Below are 15,612 nucleotides of genomic sequence, written 5' to 3'. Positions count from 1 at the left end.
CTGCTGTGCGCTTCCAGCGAGCCTCCAGCAGCTCCCGCTTGGGCCACGGCAGTGGCTTCCTGGCGGGTCTCATGTCCACTCTTCCCGCCTATGGTGGACTCCACATGGCAGCCAGAGGGAGCTGTTTTAAAACCTAAGTAAATCACATCATTCCCCTGCAACAGGCCTTCCAGTGTCTTGAAAGATTCAACCCTCTCCTTCCCTCATTCATTAACCCTGCACAGGGCTTTTTTCTGTCCCCTCAATGCAGATTCCTCCCCCTACCCCGCTTCAACCTCAGGGCCTTTGCACCTGCCATTTCCCCTTTCTGCAGACAGGCCCCCCTGACACTTTATCTGCGGCAGCCTCCACGTCCTCCCCCTTTAGTCTCCATCTCATCACAATTACCGTATTCATAAAGCTCATTGCTACTTGCTTATTGCTAGTTACCTAGACTGGAATACTGAGGACAGGAGGGCTGAGAAACCTCGCCCGGGGTATCCAGGGATACAAGGGTACTTGACGCTAACTGAGCACACAGTAGGCGCTCGATGTGTCCACATTTCTTGGCACTAGGTGCTCAGGAGTTACGGAATGAATGGACAGTTGCAAAACCCTCCTTAGAAATCCAGTGCTTCCTAACTGCTTGATGACGTGAGTCACTAGGAGTGTTTGTTTAAAAACGCAGCCCACTGCTGACCTGAATCCGAATCTCCAGGGGAGAGGACACGGGCATCTGTGATTGAGACCAAGGGCGTTTGACTAGCGCCACCCTCTCCAACGGAGCTCCCTTCTTAAGCCAGCTGATGCGGGGGCTTTGGGTCCCCTTCCCTGCTTTGCCTTCTGGTTGTGTGGCTGTGAGCCAGAGGGGGAAAAAATTAATTCTAGGCGAAAAACATGGAGATGCCGGGGATTGAACCCGGGGCCTCATACATGCAAAGCATGCGCTCTACCACTGAGCTACATCCCCAGACCCGTAGGCCTGCGTGCTGGAAGTGAGAATATAGGAAGTAGCGACTTCGCTCCTCCACGTCTCTTCCGTTCTGGTGGCTCAGCGCCTTCAGAGACGCAAGTAAGTCTTTCCCGTCCCAGGAAGCCCACCAACCAGGGGCGCGCGGCACTGCGCCCGTGGAGACCAGTGTTTGGAGTAGATGGGTGTAGCAGCCGAAGAATGGTGTTTCTTTATGGGTTTGGCGGGAGACCACGCGTTGCAGCTCATCCTCGTTAGTATAGTGGTGAGTATCCCCGCCTGTCACGCGGGAGACCGGGGTTCGATTCCCCGACGGGGAGACTGCGTGATTGTTTTAACTCACTCCAACACACACACAAGATATTTGGGGCATCTTCTCCAGAATGATATGACTATGATAGACAGATATGCGTGGAAGCGTGTAAATTTGGTTTTCGGAATATGTCCATTTCTTCAAGAAGAGAGTGGAGGATACTGTATACTCAGCCACGAGCACTATAGGCTCCCTTCTGTGTAAGAATAAATATACATAGTGAGTATATCCGTATTTATGATCGGATCACAGCAACAACTAGAGCGAACTAGCTCCCATCATGCACCAGGCAGTATTCGTAAGTGCTTTACAGGTGCGCACCCACAATAAGCCTCGGAGGGGCTGTTTTATCACATCAGACAGATGAAATGCAGGCACAGAGCGTGGATCCAGTAACTTGTCCGAGGTCACATGAATCAGTCTGGTCTAGACCCTGGTTACTTCCGGGGAGAAGGACTGGGATAAGGTGGGAGTGACTCTGCCTTTCCGTTCGGTAGTTTTCTGGACTGTTTGAATTTTATTTTATTTTTTTTCGCTCTCCTTCCCTTCCTTCCTTCATTTCTTCCTTACTCGATTTTTATCACATTGGTCCACTTAGTTTTTCAAGAACTACTACGCTTTTGTGAAAAGCAGCAGTAGGGTCCCGCGCTGGATCCCCTTGCTCCTGAAGTTGCTCCTGAAGGGATTTAGGACACCCCGTTTTGGTGTACTGTTTATTGTGAGCTGTCAGCACCTCACTGGTCTCCTTGCTGCCACTTGAGCCCCTCCTGTCCATTCTCCGTACAGCAGTCAAGGGAGACTTTAAGAGGTAAATCATATCACTCCCCAGCAGCTTTCCAACACAAGAGAAAGTACAAACCCTTCACCGTGGCTTTCAAGGCCGGCACGATCTGGTCTCTGCCCACCTCTTTGTCCTCGCCTCCTATCTTCTGTCCCCTCACCCTCTTCACCTCTTCCACGCTGACTTTCTTTCCATTCATATAACTAGCCGGACTCTGTTTCAGCCTCAGGGCCTTTGCATCAGCTGTTGCCTCTGTTCCAGAGGCTCTTCCCCCGGCGGGCTCTTCATTCTCCAAGTCTTCTCAGCACTCTCCTTCTCTTACTGCCCCATCCCAGGTGTTCCATCCCATCACTACCATTTATTTTGCTTCTTAGCATTCCTATTATGACTAACTATTTTGTTACTGTATTTGTGACTGGGTTACAGGGTCATTAGGTGCTTAGCAAACGCTTATTAAATGACTTCACATCATGAAGGACGTCCACGCTTGTTCATCCTGTCCCAGACAACACTCCCCAGCCACCCATCTCCCAAAGGGCAGGGAAGCAGAGAGAGCCAGCCTGGATGCCGACCTGTTGATTTCCTCATGCCTTGAAGCTGAGCAGTTGCCACAGGTGGGGTGGCCATGCTTGGAGGCCGGATCTCAGTCACTGCCCCAGGGAAAGTCCATACGGCCTCCCACATGCCCTGGCGTGGTCAGCATCCCTGCCATGCCTTGGGCTGCTTGGTGAGCTGCACCCAAGGGGAGACCTTGTTCGGTTGCGCAGAGAAGGGAGCCTGAGAAAGCGGAGCTCTGAGCCAGGTAAGATTCGTTCTTTCCTTAATTCAGCAAATATTTTTAAGCACCTAGTAGGTGCCAGGCACTGTTGTCGGCCTTAAGCGATACAGCAGTGACAGAGGCTGATGAGTTCCCTGCCCGTCGTGGGTCTGTCATTCTAGCCGGGGGGGACAGATAATGGACAAGGAAAACAATACCTAAGCTAACAGTAAACAATAAAGGGCTGGGGTCGCGTAGGGAGGCGTGATCAGGGAAGGCTTCTCGGAGGCGGTGGCTTTGAAGGACGAGAAGGGGCGGGTACGGGCGAGCCTGGCAGGCATGCGTTCCCGCCGACCCCGGTTCCTCAGCAGCGGATCCCCAGATCGAGGACCCAGGGCCATTAGACGACGAGGAGGCCAGAAGCGGAGGTTAGCGGCAACAGTAGCCGAAATAGCTCAGTTGGGAGAGCGTTAGACTGAAGATCTAAAGGTCCCTGGTTCGATCCCGGGTTTCGGCAACTTAGTTTTTCTTCCCATGTGTCAGGGGAAAACAAAAAAGACAAAATGATTCTTTCAAATGAATAAAGGGGTTTCATTTTCTTTGTTTAAAACATCTCCGAGCAGTATCGAAGGGAAGCCAGAGGGTATGGGAACCTCTTTACAACTCCCCAACTGGAAAAATCCGACAAGACCAAGAGTTCCTTAACTCCGTTTCTTTCACTTCATAGGCATTTAACCTCTGTTAGATGTCTGTTAGTTAATTTTTGCTGTTTATTAATTTTTGCTCTCTGAACCCTCACGGCTAAATCATGGACCAGGGAGGAAAAGTATTCTTTAAGATGGAATTAAATAAAGTGGGATTTTTCCTTCTTTTGTTTTGTAGGAAAAGATGAAATATTTAACCTTTTGGAACATGTGACTATTTAGGGAACGCTGAATGTACCTTTAAGAGGAGAGCCGAAGGATGGTTTACAGAGCTCGTCCTCGTTAGTATAGTGGTGAGTATCCCCGCCTGTCACGCGGGAGACCGGGGTTCGATTCCCCGACGGGGAGGCGCGACTTCTTTTCGAGCTGTAGTACATTTTTTCATTTCTCTTCCAAACAAATAACTTTCATAAAAATTCCTTATTCTTTGAAGGAATCAACCTGGCAGGCAAGCGAGATTTGCACCGGCGGTTGTCTATCATCCGCTTGGTTTTAGTCACGGACGAGCGTCCTCCCGTCACATGGTTACAAGAAAGAAAAAAGGCAAAGTTCTCACGTTGAAGTGGAATTTTCCACTTTATGCATGCCACAGCGCCGCTGTCAAGTGTTTGATTTATATAATGATCTCCCAGAATAAAACTGTCAACTCCTAAGGCCAGGAAATGCTCATTCGGCTGCAAATTTTTTTTTTTTTTTTTTTTTTTTTTTTTTTGCAGCAAATATTTCGTCTTCTTATGTCTTGCACTGGCCCAGAGGTTGGCCCTCAGAAAATGTCTATGGATTTGAGACAGGAGGTAGGGTGAGTCTAAACTGGACGGTTTTTTTGTCTTACTTCAGTTGCAGACTCAGCTTCCTGAACATGCCTATATCACCCTTCCCAGGCTCCTAGTCTTCATTCATTTATTTGTCTGTTCATTTATTTTTTTTCACATTAATTCCATACATATTTACTGAGTACTTATTATGCGCCAGGCACTGTTCAAGGCTCAGGGGATAGAGCAGGAAACAAAACAGGCAAGGCTCTGCCCTACTGAGCTTAGGACCAAGGCATGGACACAGACAATCAGCAAATTGTATAAAAACAGGTTCTGAGAGTGATAAATGCTATGGAGAAAAAAACAAATCGAAGTGATGCGATAGCGAATGCATGGGATTCACAGGTCCCTTCTTCTTTTTTTTTTTTTTTACTTTTTTTTAAATTAAAAAAAAATCTTGGCCACACCATGCAGCATGCAGGATCTTATTTCCCCAACCAGGGATCAAACCCTCAGCCCCTGCAGTAGAAGGGCAGAGTCTTAACTACTGGACCGCCAGGGACGGCCCCATAGGTCCCTTTAGAGAGGTGGCCAGGAAGGCCTTCCTGAGGACCCCGCCAATGAAAAGAAGCCAACCAGGAGGAGATCTGGGGAACAGCTTTCCAGACAGCGGGAATGGCAAGTGCAAAGGCCCTGGGGTGCATAGCAGCCTGGTCGCCTGAGGAACAGCTAGGAGGCAGGTGTGGCTAGAGTGCCCATAGAGAGGAGCAGGAGCGTAAGGGAGGGACGTTATGGGGGGTCAACAGAGGCCAGATCACCGAGGGCCTTAAAGGCCAGAGTTAGGAGCATGGATTTGATTCTAAGTTTTACGCAGAAAGCAAACATAATCGGGTTTGTTTGGAGCAATCAGGAGCACCTGCTGAACTGACTACAAGCCCTCAGCTCGCTCCCGAACCACGTCCAAAATACCACCACTTATGCTGCCGTCCTTCTTCCGTTCTGTGGCTAAGGTCGCTTGCTCTCATGGCTGCCCTCTGGAGCTAGAACGATAAGGAGAGAGGATGGCTTTCAACGGAGCCCCATTAGCAGCTCACCCCATCGCCCTCCTGCTCCTTTCCTGTTTCACCCAAACAGTATCAGCAAAGCGTCAGTTCACACACGGGGTGAATATGAGAAGTAGTAGGTCTTCGCTGGAGTTCGTATAATAACAGCATTTTTAATAAAGGGAACTGGCATTTCAGAGCACGGGCCTCGCACCAGGCACTGTTCTACACCTTCTCTGTGTAACTCATTCAGTGGCCACAACCACCCTGTGAGGAAGTTACTATTCAAATCTCCATTTCACAGGTGAGGCCCAGAGAGGTGAGGTAATGAAATCACAGCTGCTGGGTCCAGTGTCCCGGGCACCAGCTCATTTGGGACTTGACTATGAGGGGTTTCAGGTACGGGCAGGCTGTAAGGGAAATGATTAAAGACTGAGGTGGCAGTGTATTTTGGGGTGCGTTCTCCACATCATAGTAAAGTGACTCTATTTCTTGCCAGGAAATCTCAAGTGCTGGTGGAAAGAGGCGTAGCCTCAGTTTTCGGTGTCTCCTTGTCTCTCACCGAACCAGTGAGTGGCACCTTGATGACTTGAGGGACACTCCATAGCATTGTGACTTCTCTCCCCTTGGGGAGCACTCTGGAAAAGAGGTGCTAATTGACAGCTAAGGAATGGCTCTTTTCAGTGAGCTATCTCACGGAGATTCCTTCCTTCCTCAGCGTTTTAGTGGGGGTGGATCTGGTTTTTTTTTAGTTTGCTGTTTTTTTTTGAATATACCTTTTTTAATTGAAGTGTTGCGTTAGTTTCAAGTGTATATATGTATATATTCTTTTTCAGATTCTTTTCCACTGAGGGTTCATGTTGACATTCAGAGCTCTTTTTTTTTTTTTTTGTCTGAGTTAGGTCTTCCTTGTGGTGCGCGGGCTTCTCATTGCGGTGGCTTCTCCTGTGGCGGAGCACGGGCTCCGGTTGCGCAGGCTTCAGTAGTTGCGGCTCGCGGGCTCAGTAGTTGTGGCTCACAGGCTCAGCAGTTGTGGCTCACAGGCTCTAGAGCACAGGCTCAGTAGTTGTGGCTCATGGGGCTCAGTAGTTGTGGCTCGTGGGCTCAGTAGTTGTGGCTCACGGGCTGTAGAGCGTAGGCTCAGTAGTTGTGGCGTATGCGCTTAGTTGCTCTGCAGCATGTGGGAATCTTCCCAGACCAGGGCTCGAACCCATGTTCCCTGCATCGGCAGCTGGATTCTCAACCACTGAGCCACCAGGGAAGTCCCAATAGTCAGAGTTCTTGTTGGAGAAAAATAAAAAGAAAAATAAACGGTCTGCAAACCTCACAGTCACCAAAGGTTGGCATGGTTTTAAAGACCAGGAAACCGGAGATTTCTGGGTGGAGGTGCGATGCAGGCAATGTCCTTATTTATTGGAAAGAAACCCTTTTATTTTCTGTTCCTTCTCTTCTGTCTGTGAGGAGCAACATTCAAGAATAGGTCTGTCTCCCTTTGCTCTTTGGCTCCGGTATCAGCTGGAATTTCAGCTGCAGAGCTGTGAACGATGGGTTTAGTTGGGAAACAGAAAACGATTGATTTTGGTTTGCTTTAAACTTTAACACCCATTTAGGTATACAACATTTTAATTTAGGGAAAAAAAAATTTAAAGAATAGACTATAGCAGAGAATTTCAGAAAGCAAAGAGAAAGGGGAGGGGGATGTAGCTCAGCGGTAGAGCGCATGCTTTGCATGTATGAGGCCCCGGGTTCGATCCCCGGCATCTCCACTGTACCGTCCCTGATTTATTTATTTTCCCTCAAATTTCTGCCCCTGTTCATCATACAGACACCATGGACGTGATTATAACGGGTATTACTCCTCCGGTCACTACTTGGAAGTGGGATTTTCACAATAGGTGGGATCTGCCCTTCTTGAAGTCCCTAACACTCCAAATGTAATTTTATTAGAAGAGGCAAAGGGAAGCAGTTACAAGAAACATGTAAAGGCAAAACCTGACACGATGGCTGAAACCACGGAAAAAGTGAGAATGATCATTTAGGGAAGGTACCCTACGCTTCCTGGCATTGTGACTGCAGTCAAAGGCCTGGAGGCCTGGCGACTCACTCCCGGCCATCAGACGGCAAGCGCGGGCGTCATTCAAAGGTCTGAGCGTCCGTGCGGGCCCTTGCCCTTCAGTTGTGCTCTCAATGACTCCCTCTGAAAATGAAGCCATTTTTGGAGGGAGCCACCCAAAAGGAAACCAGCAGACACGGCAGGCGGGCCCGTGCTTCCCGCTTCCTCAGCGACAGGCCACGTATGAACGCACGAATGGCTGTGGCGCACATACTGTTTAAACCTATGTTTATACACTGTACTTTATCATTAAAAATAAAAGCTATTTTATTAAAAGAAGGGGTCCTGTTGCACTCTGGGTTCGCTGGTTCTTTGTCTGCGGAAATAATGAATTCCTCGTCCATCAAATCCTGTCTCTCATTTGATTTGACCTCATGTTTTAAATCATAAAAACATCTCATCTTAGAGCTGGAGGGATCTGACTCTGCACAGCCTTCGTTTTTTGAGATGAAACAAATTCATGAAATGACTCCCAGTTAGGGAGTGGAGTACTGGTGACAGCTTCTCTTTGTAATGAACTTCCATGAAGGTTATTTCTCCCTAAATGTCAACAAGGTTTTAAGAGAACAAAACGTTGAGGTTATCTCTAAAGTTATCAGGCCTCACGTGAAATGAATCATATGATTCTGTTTTACTTTGTATCTTACGCTTAAATATTTCTAATAGCACAATGACAAGGAAAACTTCCATAAGGAAAAAAGAACAAGGTGTGCTGAGAAATGGAGCTTTCTAGAAAAGATGTCATAAATCTTTGAAAAAAATGTTTTCCAATGATTAGATTTGATTTTACAATTTAAAAAATCAAAATTCATTATATGAGGTACCAAAGGTAGTCACGTTCTTGCGACTTCCCGGCGGTCTAGTGGTTAAGCCTCCGTGTTCCCAATGCAGGGGGACCCAGGTTAGATCCTGGTCTAATATCTAAAATTTAAAAACTAGCCAAATTCATAGAAACAGAAAGAATGATGGTTGCCAAGGGCTGGGGGTGAAGGGTTAGTGTTTAATGGGTACAGAGTTTCAGTCTTGCAAGATGAAAAGTGGAGATGGATGGCGGTGGTGGCTGCACAACAGGGTGAAAGTTGAAAGGTAGCAAGGCTTTCACCGAACTCCCCTTCTCCGCCCAAAGACAGATCGCTCCAAAGGAACTCCATGGTCCTAGATCCCCTCCCCAGGAGTTTCACCAACCAGGGAAGATTGGCTCTTGACACAGGAGAGACTAAAAGTTGATACCAAACTGTGTCACAAGCTATCATATCTCTATCCATTCTTCTATTCTCCCAGTAAAAATCATTTACTCTCCCTTAAGAGGACTTTCCCTGTTAAGATGGTATTTAAGCCTAAATTCTAAAGTCACATCTTTGAGTGACACATTTTCCCTCCGGGGTATCTCCCATATATTCAAGACGTGTGTATGTTAATAAATTATTGTGCTTCGTTTTGTTTTGTTCCTCTTGTTAATCTGTCTTTCATTACAGGCATCTCAGCTAAGGACTCAGAAGGGTAAAAGGAAAATTATTTTTCCTCCCCTACAATATACTTAACACTACTGAACTGTCCACTAAAAAATGGTTGAGAAGATATATTCTGTGTGTATGTTGCCACAATTTAAAGACAACAAATTAAAACACAAAACAAAGGCCCAATAAGTTAACTAACTTCTTAACGTTCCTATACTAGGCAAAATTGGGGACTGGAACTTTCTGACTGGGGGGGGGATGAAATGGTTTCTTTTGAAGCCGGAGCAGTTTGTTTTCTGCCACACAATGCAAATACACAAATGTAAGCAGGAAAAGGAACAGAGCCTCTAGGGCTTCTTCTTCTTCTTCTTTTTTTCCCCCTCTAAGGCGCAGATTCCCTTGACTTCCTTTTACGGTTATGTAACTGATGACAACACAAGGCAAACCTTTCCCATCCAGCTCTCCGATTTCACCCTTCCCTTAGGAGGAAAATGTTTGCTGGTCGTTGTGCGAACATTCTCATGATGCTGAGTTAAGTCCCATACAAGGTTGTGTGACCTTCAGGGGAGCTGAATCCTTTGGGGGAAGGAGGAAAGGCAGGCGGACAAACAGGCACCAGTCCGACCCCCTGCAGCCCAACACCCAGGCCCTTTGTGAGCTCAGCTCATCACGTGCTCACGCCTGCCCACCAATCCCGCCTTGTTGCTGGGTCTCTGTCACGCTTCCATTGGTGCCAGCTCTGACGCAATCCCTTCTGGGGCGCCTGCAAAGGATGGGTCAGTGGATGAAGGAGCTGAAAATGGATCCAGTGACTCAAGCTGCTTCTAGCGCGTTCTAGCACATTGCATTCCAGGTCCGGGGATTTTAGGAGCGTGACTTGATACCCGATTCCTGAACCCAAGTGGGACATTCAGACTTCGGGAGCCCTTCTCAGCAAACAGAAAAGCAGTTGTAACAACAGCAACAAAAATCCCCTGTACAGCAGGGTTTATCAACCCAATGGATTACTGACATTGGGGAGCGGGTAATTCTGTCTTATGGGGGACCGCCCACTGAAGGCTGTTTAGCAGCATCCCTGGCCTTTATCACTGGGTGCTAGTGGCATTCCTCACCCCCAATACCACAGTATGACAACCACAAATGTCTCCTGGGAATTCCCTGGCAGTCCAGTGGTTAGGGCTCAGTGCTTTCACTGCTGTGGCCTGGGTTCAATCTCTGGTCAGGGAACTAAGATCCCGCGAGCAGAGAGGGGGCCAAAAAAAAAAAAAAAAAAAAGTCTTCAGACATGGCCAGATGTCCACCGATGGGCCAAATCACTCGTGGTTGAGAACCACTGCTCGAGGTAAAGGGCAGCCACCTGTCTTTGGGGCGGTCATTTTTCCCTCCCCTCCCCCTCACCTCAGTGCCCTTGGACAAATGTTTATTTCTATTGTGCTTCAACCGAACCCACAGTTAGACTTAAGTTAGGGACCGCAGGGGTGGTGCAGAGAATTTTTCTGCTAGAGACAACACAGTGTTCTCAGCTCGTAAGAATGTTGTTCTCTCTTTGGAGATAACCCAGGGCCCATTCCCCCACCCTCTGAGCCTCTCTTCTCTCTCCTCTCCCCCCTCTTTCTCCTTCTTTCCCTCCCTTGCCTCTGAAATCAGGCCTGTTTTTCTCTGTACCTTTTGGACCATGAAAAAAACTATGTCACAAAACTCGTGACTCAGCCTTTAAACAACAGGCATCACAAGGTTTGCAGGAAAGGAACAGCCCAAAGCAAACAGGGTGTGGTTTGAAGCCAGGTCTGGTCACCTGAGAACGTGTCTCAGCTTTTTGTTCCTCTAAAAACTTCTTTCTGAAATTTAGGGAGAAAAAAACTTTATAAAGAGCCTTGATGTTCTGTTCCTTTAAACTCCCTTTCCAAAAATTTAGAAATAACGTTCATGGAAGTCTGTACTGGAAGTCACTGTGAAATGGCAGAAATGTGTCTGGGGCGTGGGGGGGGTGGGGGGGGTGGGAGGCTCCGAGGAGCTCCAGTTCTTTATGTCTCAGCTCAGAAAGAATTCAGCCAGAGGCAAAGTGATAGCTAAGGAGGGATTTATTAGACTAGGACGCTTGTGAGGCTTCCAAGCGGGTGGGCGAGAGGGGGCTGCACCTCGAGAACTTAGTGGGCTACAGTTTTAGAATCCAACAAAAAATGGGGAGGGGGAAAAGACCACCTTCTTCCTCATTCTTGAGTAGATGTTAAGCTTCCATCATCAGTTCCTCCGCCATGTCAGGCAGGGGAGTTTTCTTGTCCCTCCATAGTCAAGTCAGGACTGTCATGGCACAGTGGAAATGAGCAAAAAGGTGGTAACATATATTAAAAATGGTAAATCATCTCAGCTTTCAGTATAATGTCACCCTCTCCTTATATGTTTGTTTTTAGTATGCCCAGAGGAGCATGTCCTAGGGATCATTAAGTGACTGAGCTCACTGGGCACGATATGGGTCTCCTTCCACCGTTGTTTGTTTCGGGGCATGTCTCATGCTTCTGTTGCATGGGTTTTTTGTTAAGCAAGCCTGCTGGTTCTGTGGTTAAGTAAACCTGCTTTCTTGAGCGAAAGACCCCTTAACTTACATACTTTTTTCTCTACTTACAATCCCCTAGTGGGATTAACTATAATGTTTAATCACCAACTTTGTCTCTTTACTCTGTCCCTGTCAACTGGGGTCTCCTGCTAACCTGAAAAATGACATTTTATTTTTCTTATTCATTCTAATTTCCCAGTAATAAATTCATTCTGAAAAATGTTAAAAATGATAGAGGTTAAAGTCTATTTTGAAATTGCTCAGACCTTTTTCATAAGTGCATACCCTGGTTACCAAAGAAAATATATAGCAGTTTTGTTCTGATTCATGTTTTAAGTATAATGTTTAAATAATATAATGTTCATAATTTCAAGCACGAATGTAGTCTTTTCCTAACGGCAGAACATTTTTTAGTCAGTTGCCCCTTTTTCTCTATATATATTTTTGAAGGCTTTAAGGGTAAAAATTAAAAACACCCTCCCCTCATTTGTACAAATAGGGAATATTTCTAGAAGAGTCCAGAAAGAACGGTGGCTGGGGAATTGAAGGCATGAGGAAGATTTTCCACTGTAAACTTCAAAAAAATCTGTTGGCATCATGTTCGTATATTTCAAAATACTTGAAAAATCTGCTGGTGAAAGGACATAGAGATCATAAAATAGATTGTCATAAAAAAAGGAAAAAGATCTAACTGACGATCTTTTTCTTTTCTTTTACCCAAAGGGAATTTGCCTAGGGAATTAAATTTTATATTTGGGATATTAATTTTTTTCCCCCAGGAATAAACAGAACTTAGATTCAATAAGTATCTTCTTAAAATCTCGGGCTTAAATAGGTTTGATTTCTGATTTCTGAGCTCAACTAAATGTCAACAGAATTCAAATTCCAACGCCTCCCTGTTGATAATCAAGCACAAACCAGGAAGGCTGAAGAACAATCTGGAAAGTTCTGTCAGCTTTCAAGTCCAGCGCAAAGAGTTTTACACAGCTATGTGGAATTTCTGCTTTTCTTTTCAAAATTCAATGTAGACCTGCCATAGGCATTTCTCCCTTGGAAACTTAGTTTCCACTCCTGTGTTCTGAGGAATTCCTGAGGCTCCTGACGACCCGTCTGAGGCGGGCTTGAGGCCGCGGCCCTGGGATTTGTCGAGTCATTCGTCTTGTCTGGGTGCCCGCCCGGTGGGGGATGGGCGCGGCCGCCGCAAGTTCGGGGGCTGGACTCCCAGAGTAGGCCTCGCGACGGGCTGAGGATGAGGGGGAAGTTCAGGGCAACAGAAACACTATCCATATCTAAATATGACTCACAATAAACACCCCTCTTTATTCGCGGGGGGTAGGGGCAGGGCGGGGTGTCCGCTGGGGGAGCGGGACCCCGACTCGGTGTGAGGCGCTCGGCCGGAGCCCTGTACGCCTAGGGCGGGCCTCGCGCACGGCGGGGCCCGTCCGGGCCGGGGGGAGGGGGCATCGAGGCCGGGCGGTGGAGACGGCCCGCTCCGGACGTCTGGGCGACTCCACGCCGGGTTTTCAGGCCGCCCGCTCCCCACTCTCCCTCCCCCCAATTCGAGCCCCGGGCAAGTCCGCGGACGCAGCGCTCCACGAGCGCGCTGATCCCTCCGCCAGGCCTCTCGGGACGGCGGCCCGCTCCGCGCCAGATTCGGCCCCAAAGCTCCAGTCTTCACAGGAGAGCATTTTATGAGTGGAATTAGTTGAGCCTGGGGTTTCTCTTCAGAGGGCAGGAGGGCTGCGAAAAGTAGTCCCTTCTCGGCGTTTCTGCGGAAGGATCTATCGGAGCGGCGCTACCTGTAACTATATAAGGCAGCGCCGGCGGGAGCGGTGCGGAAGCAGCTTCGTGAAGTTTGGAAGTTGAGTTGCGGTTTTTCTGCGTTCGCTGCCGACACCACCATTTGGTAAGGAGGGGGCCCGGGGGTCTCGCGGCCGCGGGGGGCGAGGGGTGTCGACTTGCCCGCTGCGGCAGACGGAGCAGCCGAGGCCTTTAGTCACCCGGGGCCGGCTAGCAGCAGGGCAGCCCTGAGAGGGAGGAACGCGGCAAAATGGCGTCCGTTCCCCGTCCCTCGGTGGGAGAAGCCGGACTCCGAAGCGGGCTATGAGATGGGAGAGAGAAGATGGGGGGCGGGGGAGGGGACTGCGCCTGAAAAGGAAACGCGAGAGGCCCGGGAGGCCTCCGTGGCGGCGGGGCCCAGCTTTTTGGGGAACGGGGTTGGGCGGCGTGTGAGGGAAGCGAACATGAGGTCACGGTTTGACTCGAGCGAGAGCTCGGTTTCCCGTCCCAGTAAGGGGACAGTAACTGCCGACGCCACGGAGCCGTCCTGCCCCCGCGGTGGGGGAGGGGACCCGCTCGCCACCGCGGTTCCGAGACGTCATCCCTTCCGTGGGCTCATAATCGAGGGTGGGGCCGCCTGCTGGTATGTGTGGAGGGAGAGTTTTTCTGGTCTCGGGGCGCAGGGTTTGGGCCTGGGGTGGTCGCTGTCGTGTTGGCAGGGGGCAGCCAGCCAGTGAGGGGGGAGGGTAAGTGAGGCCCGCGAATTGACTGCTTTTCTTTCTTAAGTGCGTGAAACGTTGCTTTTGACCTTATTTGTCAAGCTTCTGAGTTTTGGGGCAGGTTAGTCATTTGGTTAGTATATAGTGACGTATAATTTTGTAGCATTAGGTATGTGTTGACCTCTGAATTACCTGTTAAACGCTGGTGTTATTTTTTGTGTTAATTTTTTTGTTGCAACAGACAATGCAGATCTTCGTGAAGACCTTGACTGGTAAGACCATCACCCTGGAGGTGGAGCCCAGTGACACCATCGAGAACGTCAAGGGGAAGATCCAAGAAAAAGAGGGCATCCCACCAGACCAGCAGAGGCTGATCTTTGCCGGGAAACAGCTGGAAGATGGGCGCACCCTGTCTGACTACAACATCCAGAAAGAGTCCACTCTGCACCTGGTCCTTCGCCTCAGAGGTGGGATGCAGATCTTCGTGAAGACCCTGACTGGCAAGACCATCACCCTGGAGGTGGAGCCCAGTGACACCATCGAGAACGTGAAGGCCAAGATCCAGGATAAGGAAGGCATCCCCCCAGACCAGCAGAGGCTCATCTTTGCAGGCAAACAGCTGGAAGATGGCCGCACTCTTTCTGATTACAACATCCAGAAAGAGTCGACCCTGCACCTTGTCCTCCGTCTGAGGGGTGGTATGCAGATCTTCGTGAAGACCCTGACCGGCAAGACCATCACCCTGGAGGTGGAGCCCAGTGACACCATCGAGAATGTGAAGGCCAAGATCCAGGATAAAGAAGGCATCCCCCCAGACCAGCAGAGGCTGATCTTTGCAGGCAAACAGCTGGAAGATGGCCGCACTCTCTCTGATTACAACATCCAGAAAGAATCGACCCTGCACCTTGTCCTCCGTCTGAGGGGTGGTATGCAGATCTTCGTGAAGACCCTGACCGGCAAGACCATCACCCTGGAGGTGGAGCCCAGTGACACCATCGAGAACGTGAAGGCCAAGATCCAGGATAAGGAAGGCATCCCCCCAGACCAGCAGAGGCTGATCTTTGCAGGCAAACAGCTGGAAGATGGCCGCACTCTTTCTGATTACAACATCCAGAAAGAGTCGACCCTGCACCTTGTCCTCCGTCTGAGGGGTGGTATGCAGATCTTCGTGAAGACCCTGACCGGCAAGACCATCACCCTGGAGGTGGAGCCCAGTGACACCATCGAGAACGTGAAGGCGAAGATCCAGGATAAGGAAGGCATCCCCCCTGACCAGCAGAGGCTCATCTTTGCAGGCAAACAGCTGGAAGATGGCCGCACTCTTTCTGATTACAACATCCAGAAAGAGTCGACCCTGCACCTGGTCCTCCGTCTGAGGGGTGGTATGCAGATCTTCGTGAAGACCTTGACTGGCAAGACCATCACCCTGGAGGTGGAGCCCAGTGACACCATCGAGAACGTCAAGGCGAAGATCCAGGACAAGGAGGGCATCCCCCCAGACCAGCAGAGGTTGATCTTTGCTGGGAAACAGCTGGAAGATGGGCGCACCCTGTCTGACTACAACATCCAGAAAGAATCCACTCTGCACCTGGTCCTGCGCTTGAGGGGAGGTGTCTAAGTTCTCCCTTTTAAGCTTTTGACAAGTTTCATTGCACTTTTCTTTCAATAAAATTGTTGGCATTCTCAAA

At 49.0% G+C, this 15,612-nt stretch overlaps 1 protein-coding gene across 1 annotated transcript; it reads left to right on the top strand.

The window, feature by feature from the left end:
- The first annotated feature begins 13,084 nt into the window (after positions 1–13,084).
- UBC (ubiquitin C) lies at positions 13,085–15,612 on the top strand. The gene is made up of 2 exons (XM_079941944.1): positions 13,085–13,332; positions 14,166–15,612. Exon 2 carries the CDS (start codon positions 14,169–14,171, stop codon positions 15,540–15,542), a length of 1,374 nt encoding a protein of 457 aa, XP_079798070.1. The 5' UTR covers positions 13,085–13,332; positions 14,166–14,168; the 3' UTR covers positions 15,543–15,612.

This window comes from Stenella coeruleoalba, assembly GCF_951394435.1.
Source record: "Stenella coeruleoalba genome assembly, chromosome: 14".
Taxonomy (NCBI): Eukaryota; Metazoa; Chordata; class Mammalia; order Artiodactyla; family Delphinidae; genus Stenella; species Stenella coeruleoalba.
This window is presented reverse-complemented; position numbering and strand designations above follow the sequence as displayed.